We start from the raw sequence: 23829 nt of genomic DNA on the forward strand, positions 1-23829 counted from the left end.
CAACAGCAACTAAGCAGAGAGTCAAATCAAAATCTCAACCCCTTTTACATTAGCTTGCAAAAATAAATAAATAAATAAATAAACAAATAAATAAAAATACTTAGGAATATACCTAACTGAGGAGGCAAAAGACCTCTACAGGGAAAACTACAAAACATTACTGAAAGAAATCATAGCTGACACAAACAAATGGAAACACATCCCATGCTCATGGATGGGTAGAATCAATATTGTGAAAATGACCATACTGCCAAAAGCAATCCGCAAATTCAATGCAATCCCCATAAAAATATCACCATCATTCTTCACAGAATTAAAAAAAAAATTCTAAAATTCATATGAAACCAAAAAGAGCCTGCATAGCCAAAGCAAGATCAAGCAAAAAGAACAAATCTAGAGGCATCATACTACCTGATTTCAAACTAAACTGTAAGGCCATAGTCACCAAAACAGCATGGTACCGATATAAAAATAGGTCTGCAGGCTAACGGAACAGAATAGAGAACCCAGAAATAAACACAAATACCTACAGCCAACTAATTTTCGACAAAGCAAACAAAAACATAAAGTACCCCCTTTTCAACAACTGGTGCTGGAATAATTGGCTAGCCACATGTAGGAGAATGAAACTGGATCCTCATCTTTCACCTTAAACAAAAATCAACTGAAGATGGGTTAAGGACTTAAACCTAAGATGTGAAACTATAAAAATTTAGAAGATAACATTAGAAAAATCCTTCTAGACATTGACTTACTAGGATTTCATGACCAAGAACCCAAAAGCAAATGCAGTAAAAACAAAGATAAATGCAGTAAAAACAAAGATAAATAGTTTAATTAAACTAAAGAGCTTTTGCATGGCAAAAGGAACAGTCAGCAGAGTAAACAGACAACCCACAGAGTGGGAGAAAATCTTCATAATCTATACATCTGACAAAGGACTAATACTCAGAATCTACACAAAACTGAAACAAATCAGCAAGAAAAAAAATACCATCAAAAAATGGTCTAAGGACATGAATAGACAATTCTCAAAAGATACACAAATGGCCAACAAACATATGAAAAAATGCTCAGCATCACTAATGATCATGGAAATGCAAATCAAAACCACAATGCGATACCATCTTACTCCTGCAAGAATGGCCATAATAAAAAAATCAAAAAACAGTAAATGCTGGCATATATGCAGTGATCAGGGAACACTTCTACACTGCTGGTGAGAATGTAAACTAGTACAGCCACTGTGGAAAACAGAGTGGAGATTCCATAAAGAACTAAAAGTAGAACTACCATTTGATCCAGCAGTCCCACTACTGGTTATCCATCCAGAATAAAAGAAGTCATTATTCAAAAAAGATATTTGCACACACATGTTTATACCAGCACAAATCACAATTGCAAAATTGTGGAACCAACCCAAATACCCACCAATCAATGAGTGGATAAAGAAATTGTGTGGGGGGGGTGTGTGTGTGTGTGTATATATATATATGTGTGTGTGTGAATAATGGAATGCTACTCAGCCGTAAAAAGGAATGAATTTACAGCATTTTCAGTGACCTACATGAGATTGGAGACTACTATTCTAAGTGAAGTAACTCAGGAATGGAAAATCAAACATCATATGTTCTCTCTGATATGTGGGAGCTAAACTGTGAGGACACAAAGGCATAAGAATGATACAATGGACTTTGGGAACTTAGGGAGAAGAGTGGGAGAAAGGCAAGAGATAAAAGACTACAAATAGGGTGCAGTGTATTCTGCTCGGGTGATGGGTGCATCAAAATCTCACAAATCACCACTAAAGAACTTACTCATGTAACCAAATACCACCTGTACCCCAATACCTCATGGAAAAATAAAATAAAATGGAAAGAGAGAGAAAGAAAAGAAAAAAGAAAAGGAAGGAAGGAAGGAAAAGGAAAAGGAAAAGGAAGGAAGGAAGGAAAGAAAGAAATTAAGAGAGTCTGAGAGAAAGTTAAAGTGGAATGGTTCTTGTTTTTCAATAGGTTACCCTGATTTCTCTCAGCCTGTGCACTGAGTTCTCATTGTCTGGGCCAAATGTATTCTTCAAGAGCTAGTGACACACAGACCCAGCTGGTTCATTCTACCCTTCACCAAACTAACAAGTCTGAAACTTCAATATATATACACACATATATGTGTGTATAAATACATATATGATCCCAACAGATATATACTATACATGTGTATGTATGGTAATGTTTTTTTACTTTGCTTTGAAATTTGTAGATGTATATTACAGAGTATTAAGAAAAAGGACACTAATTTTATCAAACCATGTGCTGTTTCTATTAGTATGAAAGGCCAGTGTTCTTCTCTCAGCCCATACTCTACAGTTTACTTCCAGTTTGGTTCCAGAGGTTTCCCAGAGTGGGGATAGCCCACATTGAGGTCTTGACAGCAGCAGAGTAAAGGAGAACCCCAGACCAGAGAGAAGATTGTAAGCAAGGTCTGCTGGGACAGGAATGACAGTGGCTGGGAGAGCCCCTAGACTCTGACAATGCAATCCTGACAGCTGCAATGATGTGGTCCTGAAGCTCAGGACTAGATTCAGATGTGGTACTGAAGCTCCTGAAGCTCAGGCTCTGGTCCCTGAAGCTCCTGCACATACTCAGAAATGTGGAAGCTTTGCAGTCCTGGGATGCCAGAGAGGACCCAGCTACTGGTAATCCAGGCCTTATAAATCACAGTATGGTGAGAAGCAGGAAAATACCATTCCACCTATTTTCTCTCTCTAAAATTATGTGCATGGAGATGCATCTGTGAAAAAGAGCATTCCACATTCTTAGTGGGATGTGAGTATGGATAAGAGCACATGCCCTGAGTCAGGCTGCCAAAGAAGGAATCCCAGCTCTGTGATTTGCTCCTTCACTACTTGTGAACATTTGGGCAAGGTTTTTGTTTTGTTTTGTTTTGTTTTTATCTATTCTAAACTGCAGTTTCCTCATCTATATAATAGGAATAGTGAGATGAGCAAAGGAAAAGTGTTGGTATGTGCTAAATGCTCAAGTGAAGTATTATCTTTGATATTCTTCTTGTTGAATTCCCACCAACGTTATTTTCTGAAATGGAAATGGTCAGTTTTACAGAATATGCTTTCTCTTATTACCTAACTTCAGAGTGCAAGAGGTTTTAACACCCAACACTTTCCTGAGAGTTTCATAATTTCTGAAATAGATGACTTAAATTTTCCCCCTATTTCCAATTGTTATGACATACAACAAAAAGCATTCATCCATATACCTCTTGGGGTAGAAGATAAGACACTGAGGCATCTGTGTGTAGATAGGAGTGTTCTGTGGTCCAGACAGACTACAGGGAGGAGAATGTGACCAATGGCCATATTCCCTGTGATAGGACCTGTCCTAGAACACTGCCTGCCACCTAACTTCTAAAAATCTGCTAAACTCATGAAATCCTTGAAAGCAAGTGGAATTTTGTAGAAACCTGGAGAGAGCTGAGTTTCATGTCTGGGCTAATAAGAGGAAGAATCCAAGTGGTAAGAAAAGATATGAAAGGGAGCCCCAGGAACTCACAGCACTGTGGGAAAACTCCTCTCCTACAGCTTTGAAGTGTGTTTGGGTAAAGTTTAACTTAACCTCTGATACTGAATTTGGAAAATCACTGAAGTCCACAATATCATGATTTCAATATTGGGAATCATTAAAAGGCTTTCAGCTATACACACACACACACACACACACACATATGTACGTATATTTGCATATGTGGTGATGATCACCATCTTTTCCCCTAAACCCCTCTAAAATAATAGCAAAGGGATTTCACAAAAGCAAAATCCTTCTAGACAGAGAGAAGTAGAAAGGAGACAAGAGTAGAAAAGAGAGATCAACAAAGGTATGGAATCTGGAAGTGAATAGACTGGAGAAAGCAGAATCCTAAGCCTGCTGAAAAACCTCACAAGAATTCTTGCCTGGCAGAACCTAGAAAGGCCTTAGAATTGGAGATACCAAGTGTCTTGATTATTGGGTATGGGCAGGTTTACCAATTGTCCTGGTTTGCCTGAGAATGAGGAGTTTCATGGTACACAGCAGAATTTTCAGTGCTAAAACCAGCTGGCTAGGTATTGGGTCACCCTAGTTGTGGCTGGGGCATGCAAACAAGAGAACTGGTTGAAAGTCCAAACACCACATGCCTCCCAATAGCCAAGCAACCATCTTCCCCTTATACAACTTAGATAAAACAAAAGAAGTTTAAAACATAAAAATAAAAAAACCTCATCAAACATTCTTGACGTTCACACTTTCTATATACAGATGTCAATTTGTAAAAATGAAAGGGCTTCTCTCTTAGCAACAAAATGTAAAGAATCCTTCAAAACTTTTCTCATGGATATAAAATATACAGAAGGTTTCTCATCATTTATTGGCAGAAACAAACACCAGACATCGTGTTTTCAAATACCTGTTCTCTCCAGTTGGATACATTTTTATTTGGGAATCCAAAATGAAATCCTTTTAGGGTACACTATATCCAAATTCTCAGACATGCAGAACTCCACTCAAATTCTGCAGAATTAGAATATTTAGAGTGAGGCCAGAAATCTGTCATTTTTTAAAACACTTCATATGTTCTTTTCATCAGTCAGGTTTAGAAATCATTAGATTAACAAACGTTCATATGGAAGCCAGGATAGATATATGTTGTCAAGGCCTCTGGGATAGACTATGAGGTGACTGAGTAATCTGACATTTAGGCCAAGATCCCTGGGAACATGGAAATATGATCCTAGAGCTCTCCACCAACTGCTGTCTTCACCAGATACCCCTCTTGGTGATATAGTTCAGCAGATCTCACCATCATGATGTTGACTCTTGCAGAGAAGGGTCTACACCCTACAATGTCCAGTCTGCCCAGACAAGCTGAATTCTGAGAAATGTGTTTCATCAATTATCTCTGCCCTGGTAAAAGCCAGAACCTTCTGAGGACCAGTGATATAACTCACTGCAAGCACCCTACTAGACTTTGAGGAGAGACAACCTAGTAGGAAGCGGTAAATATGTTCTCAAAGCTATGCAACTCTGCTCTGCTGAACTCTGTGGAAGGTGGCCTTGACTTTCTCCATCAGTCATTTTTAAAAATAAACACAATTGGGCTTTACTTCCCCCTCAGTCCATTAGAAAGCATTGACAGCTAAAGGAGACCTGTGTCCAAATGGAGACCACAAAATGAGGAATAGCTCTTACAAGAATACCTCTTCCTGAGGAGAAAGAGTAAACAGAATGGACATACCCAGTGCTATGTGGTATAATGAAAACCTCTCCTAAAAATATCTAGTGAGGTACTTTAAAAATTCCCACTGGGGAATTAAAAAAAGCCTACATGTTAATATTAATACTTTTGTTTCCCAATAAGTTTTCATCATTAAACATTTTTTAAAACACTAAACATTTAAAAAGTATCCAAACATTAAAATAATGAGCCATTGAAAAATTCCTCCTGAGATTTGCCATAAATATTGGTTCTAGATCTTGATATCTTGCTGCCCTTATTTCATCCATCAAGGTAGGTCATGTGTAGGAACAAGCACCTTGTTGTCCATGTACTTATGAGACAAAGGAATATCTGGATTATCTGTGAAAAACTTGGTATATTCACAATCTACATGTTTGTGTTTCCAAATTGTATAACTGTACCAATTAGGATGACTTACAAAGCCACTTTCATAGTCATAATCATCCCTGCCTTTCATTCAAAAGCTACTGCTACTATTATTTACTACAGAATAAACCCACCCATGCACATTCATAAAACAATGTTCACATCACAGGTGTGCTGTGTTTCTGCTATTCTTTTTCATCAGTCCTGCCATTCAGACAGGTGTTCAGTGGATCAAACACTCTAAAGAAAAACTATCTTCTATTAAAGCTATGACCCATAGGTGAGAGTCATAGGAGAGTCATAATTTGCCAGTTGATAAACATATCAGTTCTTCATGCTGTTTAGTATCCCTTGAGCTATGGCCACTTGAACTGAAATTATTCATCAGTGTTGGCTTGTAAGTTTCTCTATCATCCAAGCCACTTGGTGGCTAGCAAGTAATGCCCATTGATCTTTGATGAGCTAGAGTTAAACAAGTGGCAGCAGACAAGTGATGAGAGGCTGATGGCCTTACCTCTTACTGTTAGATTATGATTCAGGTAGCCAGATATAATACGCTAAGAGTGTAGGAGCTAAGTGGCTATGATTCCATGTTTTTCTCAGATAGGAGGCCAAGGAGGCATAACATGTGGTTTTTTGAAGGTCGCTCAACCTAAGTTACTAATACTATCCCCAAGCCAACTAGCTTGCTGGAGAGTGCGGCAGGGAACTACTGACCCTTTCTTTTCACCATTCACTAGAGGACTGAAGACCTAGAATACTTATTCCTATTGCTTCATTGTTTAGTGAATGCAAAAATACATTATTATCTCAATAGAACTGACAGCACACTTCAAACCAATCTGAAACATGTTGGTGTTGGAAAAGGCATTTTGTTTCTGCAGAGTTGACACCATTAAGGAATACATAAGTTGGCAAAATAAAGTAATTGTTAAAGTTATTTTATTTTTACAATTTTGCAACTTGTTAAAATTTCAAAAAGTATCTTAGAGCTCACAATTTAATTTGAAAAACACAAAGAAAAGGTATAGTATCACAGGAACAATGCTCAATAGAAATATAATTAAATGATAGAAATGAAAATGTAAACATATATTTTTCCAAAAATATCTCTAAAAGATAATCAAAGCACTAATATTATTATTTACATTTCTGTATCCCCTTTTCTGTAAGAAGCTCAGTTAATTACTGTGCTTCCTTAGTTTCTACACACTACTATAAATTAATCTTATTAACCTCTTTCAATACTCAGCACCTCATCCCAAGATTAATATATATCCTCACTTGGAAACAAGTTTCTAGTGTAAAAAGAGCCACCATTGAGCCTAAAAGGAAAAGTACAATAACTAAAATGAACAATTCCTGGACAAGCTTAACAAAAGACTGAAGATGACAGAGGAAAGAGTCATTGAACTTGAAATAAATCAATATAAATCATACAATCTGACAAAGAAAAAATTTTTTAATGAACCAAGCCTCAGTTACTTGTGGGATGATATCAATTCTAACATACATGTAAATGGCAATATCAAAAGGAAAAAGAAGAGAATAATTGGATGAAAAAATACTTAAAGATGTAATGGCTAAATATATTTCCAATTAGGTGAAAAATAGAAACTTATGTATCTGAGAAGCTTATCCAATTCCCCAATCTGACTAAATATATATAAAATGACATCTAGGCACATTATAGTCAAATTGTTTAAACTGAAAGTTAAATAGAAAATCTTGAAAACAGTCAGATGAAAAAAATGACATTACACACAAGGGCACAATGATATGAAGAACAACTGAACTCCCATCATAAAGGAGATCAGCAGACAATAAAACAGCATATTTAAATTACTGAAAAAAATCAACAAGAAATTTTATATGCAGTCAAAACTCTTATTCAAAAATGAGGGCAACATTTTTAAAAATCATTATCAGATGAACAAAAACTAAGAGAATGAAATGCCAGCAAAGCTATACTACAGGAAATGCTAAAGGAGGTTGTTCAGGCTGAAGAAAAATGACACCAGATAGACACTCAGATAAGTAAGAAGAGCACCAGAAATGGTACATAGGTGAAAGGCAAACATAAATAAATATACATTTTTCACTCTTAATCTAAAAAATACATATTGCTGTTGAAAGCTAAAATTATAAAACTTTATTGGGGATTTATAATAAATGTAGATGTAACATGTGACAACAATTTCACAAACAATGAGGTAAATGAAATTATATCATAGCAAAATTACTATATTTTATGAGAAGTAATACAATATTAACTCTAAGTAGACTATATAATAAGTTAAATATGCATATTGTAATCCTTAGGATAAACACCAAAAATACACAAAGATATACAGTTGAAAAGCCAACACAGAGGGCTGGGCGCAGTGGCTCATGCCTGTAAACCCAGCACTTTGGGAGGCCGAGGCAGCTGGATCACCTGAGGTCAGGAGTTCCAGATAAGCCTGGCCAACATGCTGAAACCCTGTCTCTACTAAAAATACAAAACTTAGCTGGGTGTGGTGGCACATGCCTGTAATTTCAGCTACTCAGAAAGCTGACACAGGAGAATAGCTTGAACTCGGGAGGCAGAGGTTGCAGTGAGCTGAGATCATGCCACTGCACTCCAGCCTGGGCAACAAGTGCAAAACTCCATCTCAAAAAAAAAGAAAAAGAAAAGAAAAGCCAACGCAGGAATTGAAATACCTAAAAATATTTAATTAAGCAAAAAAGAATATAAAAAAGAAACAGAGAAAGAAAGAGAAACAGAATAAATAAAAAACAACAAAATGGTAGACTTAAATTCAATCATAATGATAATCGCAATATATGAAAATGGACCAAGAAAAAGGCAGTGATTTTCAAACTGGAAAAAAAATGAAAAGCCCAACTCTACATTGACCACAAGATTCACACTTTAAATATAAAGACACATAGAAGTTGAAAATAGAATTATAAAATTATATATATATACCATGAAAATACTATTAAGAAAGCAAGAGTGTCTGCATTCTCCATTAATATCAGACAAGATAGACTTTAAGGCAAGGAGTATTGCTGGAGATGAAGTGGAACATTTCATAATATAAAAGGAAAAATTACTCAGGCAGACACATTTAAAAATATGTGTGTATATCTGATAACAAAGTCTCAAAATATATGAAAAAATCTCAAAAGAATCTAAAATCTAAAAGGATAAATAGGCAAATTGACAATGACAGTTGGAGATTTGAAAACCTTTCTCAGTAATTGATAGAATAAATAGACCAAAAATTGATAAGGATATAAAAGGTCTTAACAACACCACACAATGCCATAACCCAATTTATATTTAGAGACTACTACCCTGCACAACTACAGCACACACAAGCACACATTGAATCATAAAGTCAGATCACATGCTGAACTAAAAACAAGTCAACAATTTTAGAAGATTAAAATCTTAAAGAGTATCTCCCATAGTAGCAATAGAATTTAACTAGTCATCAGTATCAATAAAATATCTGTAAAAATACTCAAGTACTTGGAAAATAAACATACTTTTAAACACATGGATTAAACAAAAACATCATAAGTGCCAAATAGTTTGAAATAAAATATAATGTAAATACTACATTCAGAAATGTGTGCCTGTCAGCTTAAGGAGTACTTACAGGGAAATTTATGATTTCTAATGCTTATATTTATTAGAAGAAAATAAATATTTAAAATCAGTGACCTGCCAGGTGCGATGGCTCACACCTGTAATCCCAGTACTTTGGGAGGCTGAGGCGGGTAGATCACTTGAGGCCAGGAGTTCAAAACCAGCCTGGCCAACATGGTGAAACCCTGTGTCTCTATTAAAAATGCAAAAATTAGCTGATTGTGGTGGTGGGCGCCTGTGATCCCAGCTACTCGGGAGGCTAAGGCAGGAGAATCGCTTGAACCCAGGAGGTAGAGATTGCAGTGAGCTGAGATCCAGCCACTCCAGCTGGGCAGCAGAGTGAGACTCTGCCTTAAAAATAAATAAATAAATAAATAAATAAATAAATAAATAAATAAACAAACAAACAAACAAACTAAATTTATACTTTAAGAATCTAAATGAAGAAAAGGTTCTACTAAGTAATATAGTTTTTTAAAAAACAGCTAAAATCAACAAAATACAAACTAAACAAAATTAACAGAGGTAAAAGTTGACATTAATACTGACACAAACGTTTAGTAAGACAGGCATGAGAGAGAGGGAGAAAACTCAGATGATCAGTAATAGGAAAGAAAGGGGGTATCACTACAGATCCTAGAGATATTTAAAAGGTAATAAAAATATTTTTAACAACTTTGTGTTAATAAATTGGAAAAATGAGGTGAAAAACAAAATTTACCAAAACTGACTCACAATGAAATAGAAAAATTTTTATATGCATATTTAGTTTTCTATTGCAGCTATAATGGATATTTAAACCACACCCATTTACTGTTTTCTGAGCCAGAAATCTCAGCTAGGTCCTCTGCTCACTCTGCTCAGTTCCACCCGGCTAAAATCAGTGTGTTGGCTGGAATGGGTTTTGATCTGGAGGGTCTAGGAAAGATTCCACTTCCAAACTCATTCAGATTGTCAGCATAATCCAGTTGCTGGTGGTTGTAGGACTGAGGTCCCTACTTCCTTGACACACAGCCTTCTTCATCTTCACCCCAACAATTCTTTTCATGTTTTGAAATTGACTTCTTCTACCACATCACTCTGACTTCAATGAGAGAAAGTTCTCTACTTTTAGGAGGTCTTGTAATTAGATTGGATCAACCTGATAATGCAGGTTAATCTCCCTGTTTTAAAGTTTATAATATTAATTACACCTGCAGAGTCCATTCTGTTATGAAATGGCACTTATTCACAAGTTACAGGGTTAGGCCATGGAGAATTTTGGGAGGGATGCTATTCTGCCTAATACAATGTACTTAAGGGAGATAGATAGATAATAGAGATATTAGTATATCAATGAAATCTTTAAAAATTAAAACTCTTAAAATTTTCAGAAAGAAAATTCCAGGCTCCACTGGCTTCATTGGTGAACTCTATTAGACATTTAACAAACCAACATATACTAATCTTATGCAACAAAAATATTCAGAAAACTGAGGGACAAAGAATACTTCTTAGCTTGTTTTATAATATAATTCCAATACTATAACTTCATGATTAAGAGAAAATCACAGCCCAATATCCATCATGACTAATGCAAAAAAAAAATACTTAACAAAATATAATCAAGCTTAATCCAGCTATATACAGAAAGGACAATATATCATGACCAATAGGGTTTATCTAAGGAATGCCAGTTTAGCTAAAAAAATCAATCTACGTAATCCGACAAACTAAAGTAGATAAACCACACAATCACATCAACAGATGTATAACAAGCATTTGACAATATTCAACACCCATTTAAATTAAAAACAAATTTTCCCATCAAATGAGAAATCAGATTTGTTCAATATAATAAATAATATCTATACCAAAACAAAAAAAACATAGTAACAAAACCCTATAGCTAGCTTCACACTTAATAGTAAAAAAAAGGAAAGCCTTCCCTCCTAAAATGGGGAACAAGATAAAGATGTCCGCTGTCATCACATCTACTCGATATTGTACTGGTTGTTCTATTCTATTCAATAAGATATGCGGAAAAAAAGAAAGTCTTTGGAAAGGAAGAAATAAACTATCTCTATTTGCAAATAATGATAGTTTATGTTGAAATTTTTATGGAATCTTAAAAAAACTAGAAATAAATATAGCAAGGCCTCAGGACACAGAGTCAGGACAAAAGAATCAGTCTGGAAACAGACCCCACCTATAATTAATTAACCTAAATTTCATCAAAATTCAAAAAAATCCTCACCAAAAGGCACTATTTAGAATATGAATATATAAGCCACCAAATGGGAGAAACTTTTATTTGTATATCTATCTGACTTGACAAAGGACTAAATTGAAGATGAAAGATCTCTTGCAACTAAACAATAAAAACAAATCCCCCAGATGGATAAAAGGTTAGAATACACTACTCACAAGGGAAGATATATAAATGGCCAATAAGCACATAAAAATACACTAAAAACCATTCATCATTAGGACAATTCAAATTTAAATCATAATAAGATACCAGAAAACACTCATTAAAGTGGCCAAAACTAAAAAGACCATTGACATTACATGTTGTTGAAGATGTGGAGCCACTAAAACTCTCTCATACATTGCTGGTGAGAATTGCGGGTCTCCCACTTTGGCAAAACATTTGATTGTTTCTTATAAAGCTTAATACATCATAAAAAAGAACAATAGAAAAAACATTTATCCCAGAAATTTTACTTTTAGGTATTTACCCAAGAGAAGTGAAAAGATATTATCATAAAAAACAACAATAGAAAAAACATTTATAGCCTTATTCATAGTATCCCCAAACTAGAAATTACCTCCAAGTTCACAAACAGGATAATAAATTTTAAAAGTATAGTAAATTGATTTTAAAAGTATAATATTCAGCAATAAAATGGAATGAATTATTGAAACATGCAACAACATGGATGAATCTCATATGCATTATGCTGAACAAAACAAGCCAGACTCAAACGAGAAAATATTTTTTTGCTCCACAGTATGTTCATACTGCATGTTCTACAGAACTATATAAAGTTCTAGAACAAATCAAACTCTTTTATGGTTAAGTCATTCTGCAGGGCTGAGTGAGAGAGGAGACACAGGAAAATCCCACAGCTAAGCCGTGATTGGTCAGTCTGTCTAGGAGAACCCAGGGATCTCAAGTTCAAGTCTCACCAAAAAAGTTTACTGCATAGGTAGATTAGGAAAAACCATGAAGGAACACTCGGGGTGATTAGAAATGTTCTATATCTTTATAGTGGTGTGTGTTACACAGATTTATACATTTGTCAAAATTCATTAAATTGTTCACTTAAGATTTGTACATTTCAATGTATATAAACATTATCAAAAAAACTATAACTAATGAATGAAAAATGCTAAAGATCTATGTAATTCTGAATAATTCTCAAAGATTTAATCTTCACAGGCTGTAGTATCCTTGGTAATAGACTGACCTACTAAGATGATTCCCACAGAACCTCTGAGCCACGTTAATTAAAAAAAGGGGAAAACAGTTGGAAAACCTTTAATCTATATAAGAACTTTTTTTTGAGGTGGCCCAGCTGCTTGTACTTAGTGAGTTGAGTGGGCAAGAGTAGTTTCAAGAAAACCTATTCTTCAGCATAAACATACATTTCCTTCCTGGAATATCATGGTGAAGAAAGGATTTTCCAATTCCAGTATAAGCTTAGAATGGTGGCAGAAAATTATGATAATTTTGCAGTTTCAATAGAAAAACATTCTTATACCACAAAAGTGAATTTTTGCATAGGTTAAGTTTCCTTGCTATCCTCCACTTCCTTTTACAGAAGAAAAGTGGATACTTGAGCAATTAACCCATATGGAGCAAGGAAGAATTTCTCATTTCTCTAAAGTCTGTTAGACTTTGTTATGGATTTTCTGTTTCTGTAAAGGATGAGGACTAGATGTCCATTTCTCAGAAAGATAGAGGGATGATCACTGAGGATGGATATAGTTAGGAATTCAACAATAATGAAGTACAAAAATGCCATGTACTTTCCATAGCCAAATAAAACAGTGATATTTAGACTTTAATTCTTTGCAATTTGATTTTGTGTACAGCATGGCTAACTTTAATAAATAACTAATGGTTTTTAGCTCCACTTCATCTTCAGCCTACATCTATAGTCCTTCTTCAATCCTCCTCATCTTTAGTCAAACAATTTTTTTGGCACTCTGCCCCATGCTTTGGGTAGATATATTTCTTTGAATTTTCCTCAATAGTTAGAAGACTGCATTTATGAAGTGACCCCAAAAGTTTGTGGATAACAAAATGGAAAAGTAAGCATTTAGTCAGAGACAATGAATTCCACTTTGGTCCTGTAAGAGAGTACGTGAACCTGCTAGAAATTATAATAGATAGAAGTAAGCCATTTTTAAAACATTGGCCCTTTTCAAATATTCAGTTTAGTTTATGCAAGTTTATTTTATAAAAAGAAGACAGGGCCAATTTTCCTTTCTTCTGAACCAAATGAATGACTCAAATTATATCAATAGCTATCTCATTCTTTACACCACCAATTTATACCTTCTTGGGGTATCAAAAGTAATAGAGGAAAGAACATGGGTTTTCTAGACAGAGAGATCTGACAGAAATTTTACTCTATCCTAGTAGGAAAGTTATTTAGTTTTAATAAGTTCAAGTGATCATGCCTATAATTAGGGTAAAAGTGACCCCTAGGATTTTTAAATATATTTGTAAATATTTTTGTAAAATATATCCAAACACACATATGATTGTTATATATTATTTATACATATAGAAATTGTTTTATACATACACACAAATAAAATGAAATCTAAGTCACGGGGCTTGGCACAGGCAAGGCACTGTATAAACTAGAATTTGTTCAATGTGGCTCCTGAATCAAATGACAATTTGTTAACCAGAGTCTGGTCCTCAAGTTATGAGAACTGTTATTTCCCATCTCATTTGGCCCTCAGGATTTATGTATACACTGAATGAGAAGACACAAATGACCAGCTCCTGCATTAGAGTGCTAAGCCTATCACTTGGGACACTTACCAAATGCTATTCCTGGTTATTTAGGTTAGAAAGGAAATAAAGATGTCAGAGATTATCATTGTATATTATTTTAGTAATTACTATAAAAAACAATTAACCCTCATTTTCCCTCAATTCAGAAAGAAATACGCTTCATAAAATACGCACATATCAAAGATAACTACCTTGAACAGAACACCAAGTTATTTATATAGATACATCAAATGCTTTTTAAAATACCTTACATGATTTTTAAAAGGCTTCTTTAAGAAAATATAAGAAGTAAATTGGGAAATAAGCAAATACATTAAAAAGCTCATTTTGTTTCACATCAACAAATGAACTAAATATTTTTAAAAGCAGAGAAGAAATCTCTTATTTTATGAAACCATAAAGTGAGGTTTTGCTTGTGAGTCATCTTCTACAGACCTAAGTAAAAAAATATTTGGGACATACATTTAAAATGATGATATGGTTCAGTCTTTAAATGAAAAAAAAGTCAACTATTTATCTTATTGAATTGTCATATATCAAAGTCAAATGAAATGTGATTACCATTCAGAAATATCAGTGCTGAAACATTACTTGTTACTTTAAAATATTCAGAGTAAGCTTATAGTTTTCATCCTATCTATTATTACGTATTTTTGAAAATTGATAATAATGGAGATGGGGTCACCATAACAACAATTTATTAGTTAAATTGAATTAATGTATGTGCTTTAATTAAATATGCTAAAAAAGTCTTTGATTTCCTAAAACGTACATTACTCATGACAGCATTTGGAAATTTTAAATTTCAAAAACTTATTCCAATGATTTAAAAATACATGATAAATATGACAACAACTCCATCCACAAACAAATTAATTTCATTTTACCTAATTTTTATTTTAGTTCTTCATTAAAGTTTTGACTAAAATAGAAAATCACAGTGCCTACTACACAGTTGGTGAACACAAAAAATAATTTTAACTCTTTCCTAAAATATTAATACAGTTCTGTAACATTTTAATGACCTTTCTGAATATTCTAAGCAACTCCTGTAGGAAAGCAAAATTAATATATAGTGTGATATATAGTGTGGTTAAATTTTTCGTAATTTATTTTGATTGAAAAATATCAGTGCATATATAGAGCTGATTTTATTAACAATCTACTTTATTTTTCAAAAATTCTTGGAAATCTTTTTTATTGTGTAAATTTAAGATGTACATGTTTTCATATACATATACATAGTGAAGTGTAACGATCTACTTTTAAAGTCTACAATTAATGTTTACTTACAATCACATATGATTAATTTAGCCAGTTGGCTCCTGGCAGTATCTCCAGTAATAGAAAATTATCATAAACCAATATATCTTGATTGCAACAGCCTGTACCTTTATTGTCTGTTCAGATTCTTTTCACATCAGGTCTATAATGAAAAGCTAAGTCACAAATAGAGGTATTAGAAGACACACAAAGGGGCCACTGTTCCCTGGCACAAATCAAATTTTCAATAACTCATAGGTAATTTGAGGACTTCCCTTATATAATCCCCCAACAAACAATTAAATTCCATAGATTTTTAATTTAACAGTCCAGTAAGGGTTTCTTAATATACATAACCCATAAAATCAATTAAAAGTAAATTGAAGCATATGTTTAAAGTCCTTGATTCACGAAGAAACCAGTTAGAAACGCTGAAGCCCGAATTAATGTCAAATATTTATACTGTTGGGTTTGGCAACAGAGGTGGGTTCTCAGGAGAGAGCACATTCCAAATGATGTTTTCTATTCTCCTCTCAATCCCATTCATAAAATGCCTTTCTGTTACACAGTAGGATCACTGTTTGATTAATAAACACAAGCTGATGTAATACATAGAGACGAGAATTATCACTCATCTTTACTTAAAAACAAAACTTAAGCAAGATGTTTAAGCAGAGGTTACTTCTGCACCGGAGTCCTTTGCATTTCTCAAAGGAAACAAACCTAAGAATGTGACTGAAATGGGGAATCGGAGAACAAATGGGCACATAACACAAGAAAGCTCAGAGGGGGCTGTCTCCAAAACAGAGTAAACCAGTTGTGTGGACAGTGATGCTGGCATAGCTCAGGGATATGCCAAGCCCCGATGTGTTTGCTATTTTCTGCTGATACTGGGAGCCTAACTGAAGAAACGGGACTTTGAGGAGGCTAACATTGGCTTCTCTTTCTTTAATGCGCCCTTAACCAAGCGGAATTCGCTCTATGCCGACTCCAGTGGGGAGCCTTCAACCCCGAATCTGATCTATCTGCCTTAAATCCGTGAGTTTTCACCGCGATCTCAAACCCCGGATGCCAAGAGAGGAGATGAATGCCAACACGAGATTGCATGCTCCTCTGACTTTTGTTTGCTTGGGTTTTCATTTTAGACAAACACTCTTATCCTCATTACAAAGCCTAGACAGATTGCGAATAGCCCGATCCCTCATCAAGACAGCCCCAATCACAGCCACACAGAGCGCAAAGAAACCCAACTCTATTCCCAGGGTCTTGTCACAGAGCCGCATCTCCGCGGGTGGCCGCCTAGACCTTCCCTTACGTTGAACTGTTTGTGCGCGGAGCAAGGGGAAAAGCATCTCTTTCAATTCCTCCCGAGGCCACTCTTTCTTTATGGACCCACCTGCATGGGCGCTTCGTGTCTCATTGTTGACAAATGTCCTTTCTCTCTGACTAGGACAGCACTGGTCCGGGCTTCCGGTCAAGCGTGCACAGTCCGTGCGCTCCCTGCTCCACACTCAGCACTCTTGGGGTTCGCTAACCGGCTCCAACATCAGCACCGGAGCTGTCCTCTCCTGGCGTCGCACACGCGTACTGCCGGGGAGCCCCGTGCGCTCCTGGGAGCTGTAGTCTCGCCCTGCGGGGCTTCCCAGCAAACAGGCGAGCGGTGAACTACACCTCCCGGCAAGCAAGCAAACTCTTAAACAGGCTCGATCCGCCAGTCCGGCTCGGCCGCGGAGCCTCCCTACTCCTTTCGAAACGCTCCTGGGTTACCTCTCCCAGTCTCCCCTGCCGTTTTCCTCGCCAGGGGCAGGCGAATGTGACCCCAGCTTATCTCAGCTGGAGATTTTTCTTTGCTAACTATCGCCTTCGGGAGTAGACTGTAATTTCCTGATTAGGAAACAACACTACCTTGTGCTAATTTCCAATGCAAACGAAGCCAGAGCTGGTCTCTGGGACTGTCCGCCCTACCCCCTCCCCATCTGAATCGGAAAAGTTTCTACGTTTCCTTAGGCAGAGTGGGGCAGTTTTACAGTCTCATTCAGCAAACGTGGGGAAGAAAGACGATGAATGGTACACACATAAGGAAAGTGGTTTATCCGCATAATTGCATTGAGAAGTCGCGCGCGCGTACACAGTCACACACACAACCCGCACACCAAAGTGCGTGAAAGCGAGATTTCTGGCTACAATCCCTGAGGAACTCCCTTCGCCTGCTTACCTTTCCATACAGCTCCATTACAACTCGAGGTTCGGAAATTCTCAAGTGACCTCGCTACAAAGGAGGTTAGGGCTCTACGTAGGAAGCGGGGCTAAAATGAAAAGGCACAACACAATAGAAGGGGTAGGAGTGGCGTCTGGCGGAGAGAAAAAGGAGGGACGTGGAGAAGACAGCTGATTTCGATGGAGGGCTTCTTTCCTCTAGAGGAAAAACGTGGAGTCTTCAAGCGGCAGTTGCAGAGAAAAGGCTGAGTCTCTTAGGAAGTGCCAGGGGCGCGATAGCGCTGGGCAGCCACTCCCCAAGCCCTCCCCCAGGCACCTTCCGCCGTCATTAGCGCGCACACACAGCCGCTGGCCGCGGGCTGCAGAGCTGAGAGGGCACTGGGTTATTTACCCAGAGCAAGCCACGTAAAATGAACACATTCATCACTGGAACCCAAAAGCACCGTCACAGAATGAGATGGGAGACCTCTATCAAGTTATCCCGTCCTTTCTTTAACACAAAGTCATTCCTTATATTACAACTATATTCCTCCCAGATTAGTTCAAAAAATGGTTTTGAAAGCTAGGAACTGTACTTTTGTTAGGCTTACCCTTTTCCTGTCAGTTGACTGATAGGTTTGACTATCCATGTGCTCCGTAACTATCTGGAGACAGCCCTCTCTACTTAAAAGTAAATGTTGATCATCCAGCAAATGAGCCCTGCCTTGGCATGAAGTCAAAATTATAATGGAGACAGAGTGAAAAAGGAATGATTGTGATATTGGCATGGATGTATGAAAGGAATAACTGGAATCAGCTTTAAACTTCGTTGTAGCAGTAGAACAGAGATTCTAAAACTTAAATGTACTTGAAAATCTGTTGAGACGGAGGTTAAAGTTAAAATTTTTAAGCCACAGGTAGAGATTGATTCACTAGATCTTTTGAGAGGTCTGGAAATTAGCATTTTAAATAAACACCCCAGAAATTCTGATGCAAGTGGTTCCCTTGCCATAATCTGAGAAACACTGTCTTAAACGAATCTATGCGTAACACTTTTCCAAAGATGCAAGCCTCAAAAGTGTCATGGTATGGACTCAATAATGCAACAGTCTCATATTGGGAACCTACCATATTCAATATTTCCATAATTTTAGTTGATTGTATTATTTAACAACTCTATAATCTGTCTTCTAATCTTGCAATTAGTGAGAATGTAATGCAACATCACCTAGGTAATTAGTTTTTATAACTATTCAGAAAATACATTTAAGCCAGGTGTGGTGGAGTGTGCCTGCAGTTATAGTTACCCTAAAGGCTGAGTCAGGGGGATCATTTGAACCGAGAAATTCGAGGCCAGCCTAGGCAACATAGTGAGACACCCCCATCTGAAAAACAAAAAAGACATACATTTAAAAATATAAACCTCATAGTTGAGAGTTGTTTGATACTTAGAGAAGTTTCATGTAAATTAGCTGGCAACAAAATGGAAAGTTAAAAGGAAATCCAATATCAATATGTATCACAGTAGCACCTTATTAGAAGTACGACTTCTGCAATTTTAAAAATTAAGATGTATCTAAAGATGCATCTCTTTAAAAATTGTTTTCAAGAGAAATGCCAGCAAAATAATCCTGACATTTAAATGTATATAATTGTTTGGCATTTATTAATATTTGCTTAGCTACTTAGAGCCTGCTGTCCCGACCCGCGGGACAGCCGAACGGGCCCTGGAAGGGGGAGTGGGAATGGAGACAAGACAAATAGCCTGATCAAGTCTCGTTTAATAATGGTGGTGCGATGCCTTATATAGGCTGGCAGGGGAAGAGGTTGGGCCAGGGCGGTGATGGGGGCCGTCTTCTCAAATTACAATTGCGCATGCGCCGTGGGTTTGTAAATTTTCCCGGGCGCGGGATCGCACCTGCGCCGTAGGCTGCATATCTTTCTGGGCGCGAAAAGGTCGTTGGGCACGGGAAAGGTTTGGGCGCTCGCGGGAAAGGTTTGGGCACGCGCGGGAAAGGTTTGGGCGCGCGCGGCGAAAGGTTTAGACGCGCGGGAACAGTTTATAATGAAGAACCCGGAAATGTGCCATTTTGTCTCCGCTTTGCGGAGATAAAGCAACAGAGGTCAGCTAACTCCGGGCCTTATGGCTCCCGACAGCCTGCCTTTCATCAGAACAACTTACTGTGTTTTTTGTACTATCATCACTTTCTGAAATTCTCTGAAATTCTCAGTCTGATATAGAACATATTTAAACATTATAAATATTTACCTTACAAAATTACTATTCTTTGAGAAGTTTATGCCTTCTCAACATTTCACTAAAATTATATACGTCTTCAGATTTTTTAGTATGTCTTTTATTTGTGGAAGAACCCATGAAAATTTAGTTTAAAGCTGGAGTTTTTTTTAAAAAAAAAAAAACATTGGGGGGGACTTAATTCTGTCCTGTTTATAGTGCCTTAGTTGAGAATTTAAGGTGTGCAAAGAGGAAAAAAAATCTAGTCAGGAGTCAGATAAACCAAGAAAAGTGGACTGAAGCTGACTATCTAAAATCAGAGCAGGAGCACAGTAGCTTTGCTTGAAATCAGGTCACCATCCACGAATTTCATTCCTAAGGTCACTAAATGGCTGCTTGAGCTCCAGCTCTTACATCCACATTCCATCTAGCAGGAAGGAGGAAAGGTGAAGGGCATTTCTCCAACACTTTATGTATACGACTGCTTATATTCCAGTTCCTTAAACTTAATCTTATGACCATAGCTTTTACAAAGGAGGCTGAAAAATGTGATCTTTATTCTGAGTGGACATGTGCCCAGGTGAAAATCACAGATTCTGTTACAAACAGGTTTTCACTGTGTTGACCAGGCTGGTCTCAAACTCCTGGCCTCAAGTGATCCTCCTGCCTCGGCCTTCCAAAGTACTGGGATTACAGGCATGAGCCACCGCACCTGGCCCTTCCATAGCCTTTTAAAAAGACTAGTACACTAAGAAGGGATCTTACAGATCATGTAGCTTATTTCTTCCATTTTCTGAGTACAAAATTAGATCCCAGAAAAGTGAAATAACCTACCTAAAGCCCCACAAGTCACCCAGTGCTGTTACAAATATTGGAAAAAGACAACTATTTTGAGAGTATATTGCAATTTACTAATATAATCAAATTTTAAGTGTAATCAACTATTTTCATTATCGTTAGGTTTATCTATTATAATTTAAAATGAGGAGGGTCAAAAAGACAAGACACCGTCTTCATCCTTAAGGGGACTACAAACTAATTCTGGAGACCAGATAGATAAATTGGTAACATGACAATAATAAAAGACATCAGTGGCAGAACAGTGCCTGATTAGCTGCCTATCCACTCTTATCAGTAACTGCTTTAAAGACTTATAGGAAAGAGTAATCAGATCAATGATACTCTCTGGGAAAGTACATTGTACCCCTAAATGTTCAAAAAGATCATCTGATTATAAATGTAGAATGAGAGACATAGACTAGAAGATCTTCAAAGGAACCTAAAGATCATTTTGTTCTTCTTTCTTAATTTGCAGATAAAGAAATAAAGACCCAAAGGTGAGTAATGACTCACATAGCATCACACTAATTATCATCAGAAACAGAACTAATATACAATTCATGTGACTTCCAGTCCAGAGTTCTTTGTAAATATATAATATTTCAACAATCACTACTTTGGATGTGGGCACTTATTTGCTGTCTCATAACTTGACCATACTTTTACTAAGAAATCATTAAAATTGCCAAACATTAAAGTATAAGTCAAATACCTCATTCAGAAAGATATGCAATCTGATAGTTATCTCTCCTTTGCTGGTTGAGAAACAGGGTACAAGATCTAAGGATAGTTGATTATACTTTCTTCTTCAAATAAGGTGTTGGAAGATATTTTAAATTTTATTATTTAAAAATTTCAACATATTAATTAAGCTATAGAACCAAAGTTTTATTATTTTTGCTAATTAAAATTAAATTTAACACTACTATCCACATGTTAAGATGGTCATAAAATCCAGTATCAACTGATTTGGCAGAAGTAACATAGGAGTTTGTCTCTTCTTTCTCCTTAGATGGCATAAGAACCCTGAAGCATAGGCTGGATGGGAAAATGGTAGATGCCAGGTATCTCTTTCATCTTTGATGGTTGCTAATATGGCTCTTTTCAGGTCAACGTGGCTCATTTGCATGCAGGTAGCTCCATTCTCCTCATGCGGAGCTAAGCCACAGAGATCCTGATGGAAGTCCGAAGACCACAGGTACATAGTGTATCAGTTAGTTTTGCTATGCAACAAGCAACCTCAAAACTTAGTAATTTAAACAGCCACGTTTTTAGTTCATGATTCTGTGGGTTGACAATTGGGCCTGGGCTTTCCCGAGCAGCTCTTTCTGCCTTGATTTGTGTGATGTTGACAGCTAGAAGTCAGCGAAACAGCTCTGCTTCTTGCAGATTGTCTGGCTGTTGGCTGGGGAATAGGACAGGAACAGTTATATATGTCTCTGATCTTCCAGCAGGGTATCTCAGGTTTGCATACATGGCAGCTTTGTAAGGTTACATGAGAAAAATCAGAGAAATGCAAGGCCTCTTAGAGCCTAGATTCACAACCAGCATAGCAAAATTTCTGCTGCATTTTATTGGCCAGAAGACGTCATAACTCAGCTCAGATTCAAAAGATGGAAAAATAGACTTCAATTCTTGATGGAAGAAGCTTCAAAATCACATTTAAAAAAAACTTGGATACAGGAAGATATGGAGAATGTGACCACTATTGCAACCTACCACATCCAGGCAAGCATCACCATGGAGGCTCTACCACTTCAGAGGCTGTGCATTCTGATGAGCCCCCGCCTCTGCTTCTGAAAACCATAAATCTCACCACCTTCCTAGTTTCAGGGTTCTATCAACCTCATAGGGCACCTCTTTAATCACAGTACATCTGCTGATTAATTTTCTCCTTGAGAAATACAGTTTAATTATTTACATGGACCTAAACCTTTAGTAACAAAGATGTATATGGGAAATTCCCTCCAGCATACCATTCATAGTGGTTTGCTTCTCTTTCTGGCTCTTAGCTACATCAGGAAGGTAAGTCTTCCTGGACAGAAGGATCAGAAGCCTGGTCATCATTACTGCAAAAAGGGAATATCTTTCATTCTTCCATGAACTCCCTACAGAAAAAAAAAACAAAAAAATAAAAACCCAAAAAACAAAAACGACTCCGTCATTTCTCAATAGCCATTCTGTCACAGCACATTTTCATTTAATCTTCTTGGCACAAAACTCATAAGAAACTTGAATTAGAATTATTAGTCATTCTCAAAACAAATTTTTGTAGGCAATATTTTGTCCACAAAGCATTATCTGTGTCAAATAAATATGACTACTCACAACTTATTTTTTTTCTATCTGTTCCTTTAGCTTGTTTATAGTCTGAGTATATATGTGTTTCTTAGAGAAGGATAGTATATCATTATAAAGTACTCATTTAATTCTAGTTCAAACAATTATAGTTGAAGTACACTTTATATAGTCATGATTTTTGGAACATGCATTTTCTTGATTTATTAGGTAATGAACCCTACATAAAAAATAGTTTTCCTTTATAGTAACAAAAGCCTCTTCACATAGAAGCTTATTAAACTCTTAAAAGTCACACTAAACACAAATTCCCTAGTACCATAGATGAATATCATGTCTTTATCATGTCTTTAAGAAGGCCAGAGTAGAAGGAGAAGGAGAGTGTGAAAGTCGTGCTTATCTAAGACTTACTTTATACCAGGGCTGTGCTAGACACTTCACTGGTTTAAATTAATGTTTACACTAGCAAGAAGTAATTATGATTGCCTTCTGTATTAACAGGAAAAGAGGGCATGGTCAAACTGGGTAATTTGTAGAGAATTTAATAAAGAGACTATTTACCATGAGCAGTGTTAGTGGAAACACAGAGGGCAAGTAGAGTACCCTGGGAATATAAGCAGCAGAGAACTAGTGAGAAGTTCTAGCCAGAAGGGTCAAGGCCATGAAAAACAGAATCTACTGAAAAAGCTG

The 23829-nt window shown here is 36.5% G+C and overlaps 1 protein-coding gene across 3 annotated transcripts in view; it reads right to left on the minus strand.

The window, feature by feature from the left end:
• The window catches only part of RAB3C (RAB3C, member RAS oncogene family), a 295590-nt gene extending 277541 nt beyond the window's left edge, over positions 1–18049 (minus strand). The window contains exon 1 of one of the 3 annotated variants that reach the window (XM_023210503.2): positions 17785–18049. In XM_023210503.2, coding sequence (XP_023066271.1) covers positions 17785–17802 — 18 coding nt within the window. In that variant the 5' untranslated portion in view covers positions 17803–18049. Of the gene's footprint in view, positions 1–16965; positions 17419–17784 lie in introns of those variants that run through there. The other 2 variants (XM_023210504.1, XM_023210502.1) reach the window with 2 other exon arrangements.
• Between the last annotated feature and the right edge of the window lie 5780 nt (positions 18050–23829).

The sequence above is a fragment of the Piliocolobus tephrosceles genome, chromosome 4 (genome assembly GCF_002776525.5).
Source record: "Piliocolobus tephrosceles isolate RC106 chromosome 4, ASM277652v3, whole genome shotgun sequence".
Taxonomy (NCBI): Eukaryota; Metazoa; Chordata; class Mammalia; order Primates; family Cercopithecidae; genus Piliocolobus; species Piliocolobus tephrosceles.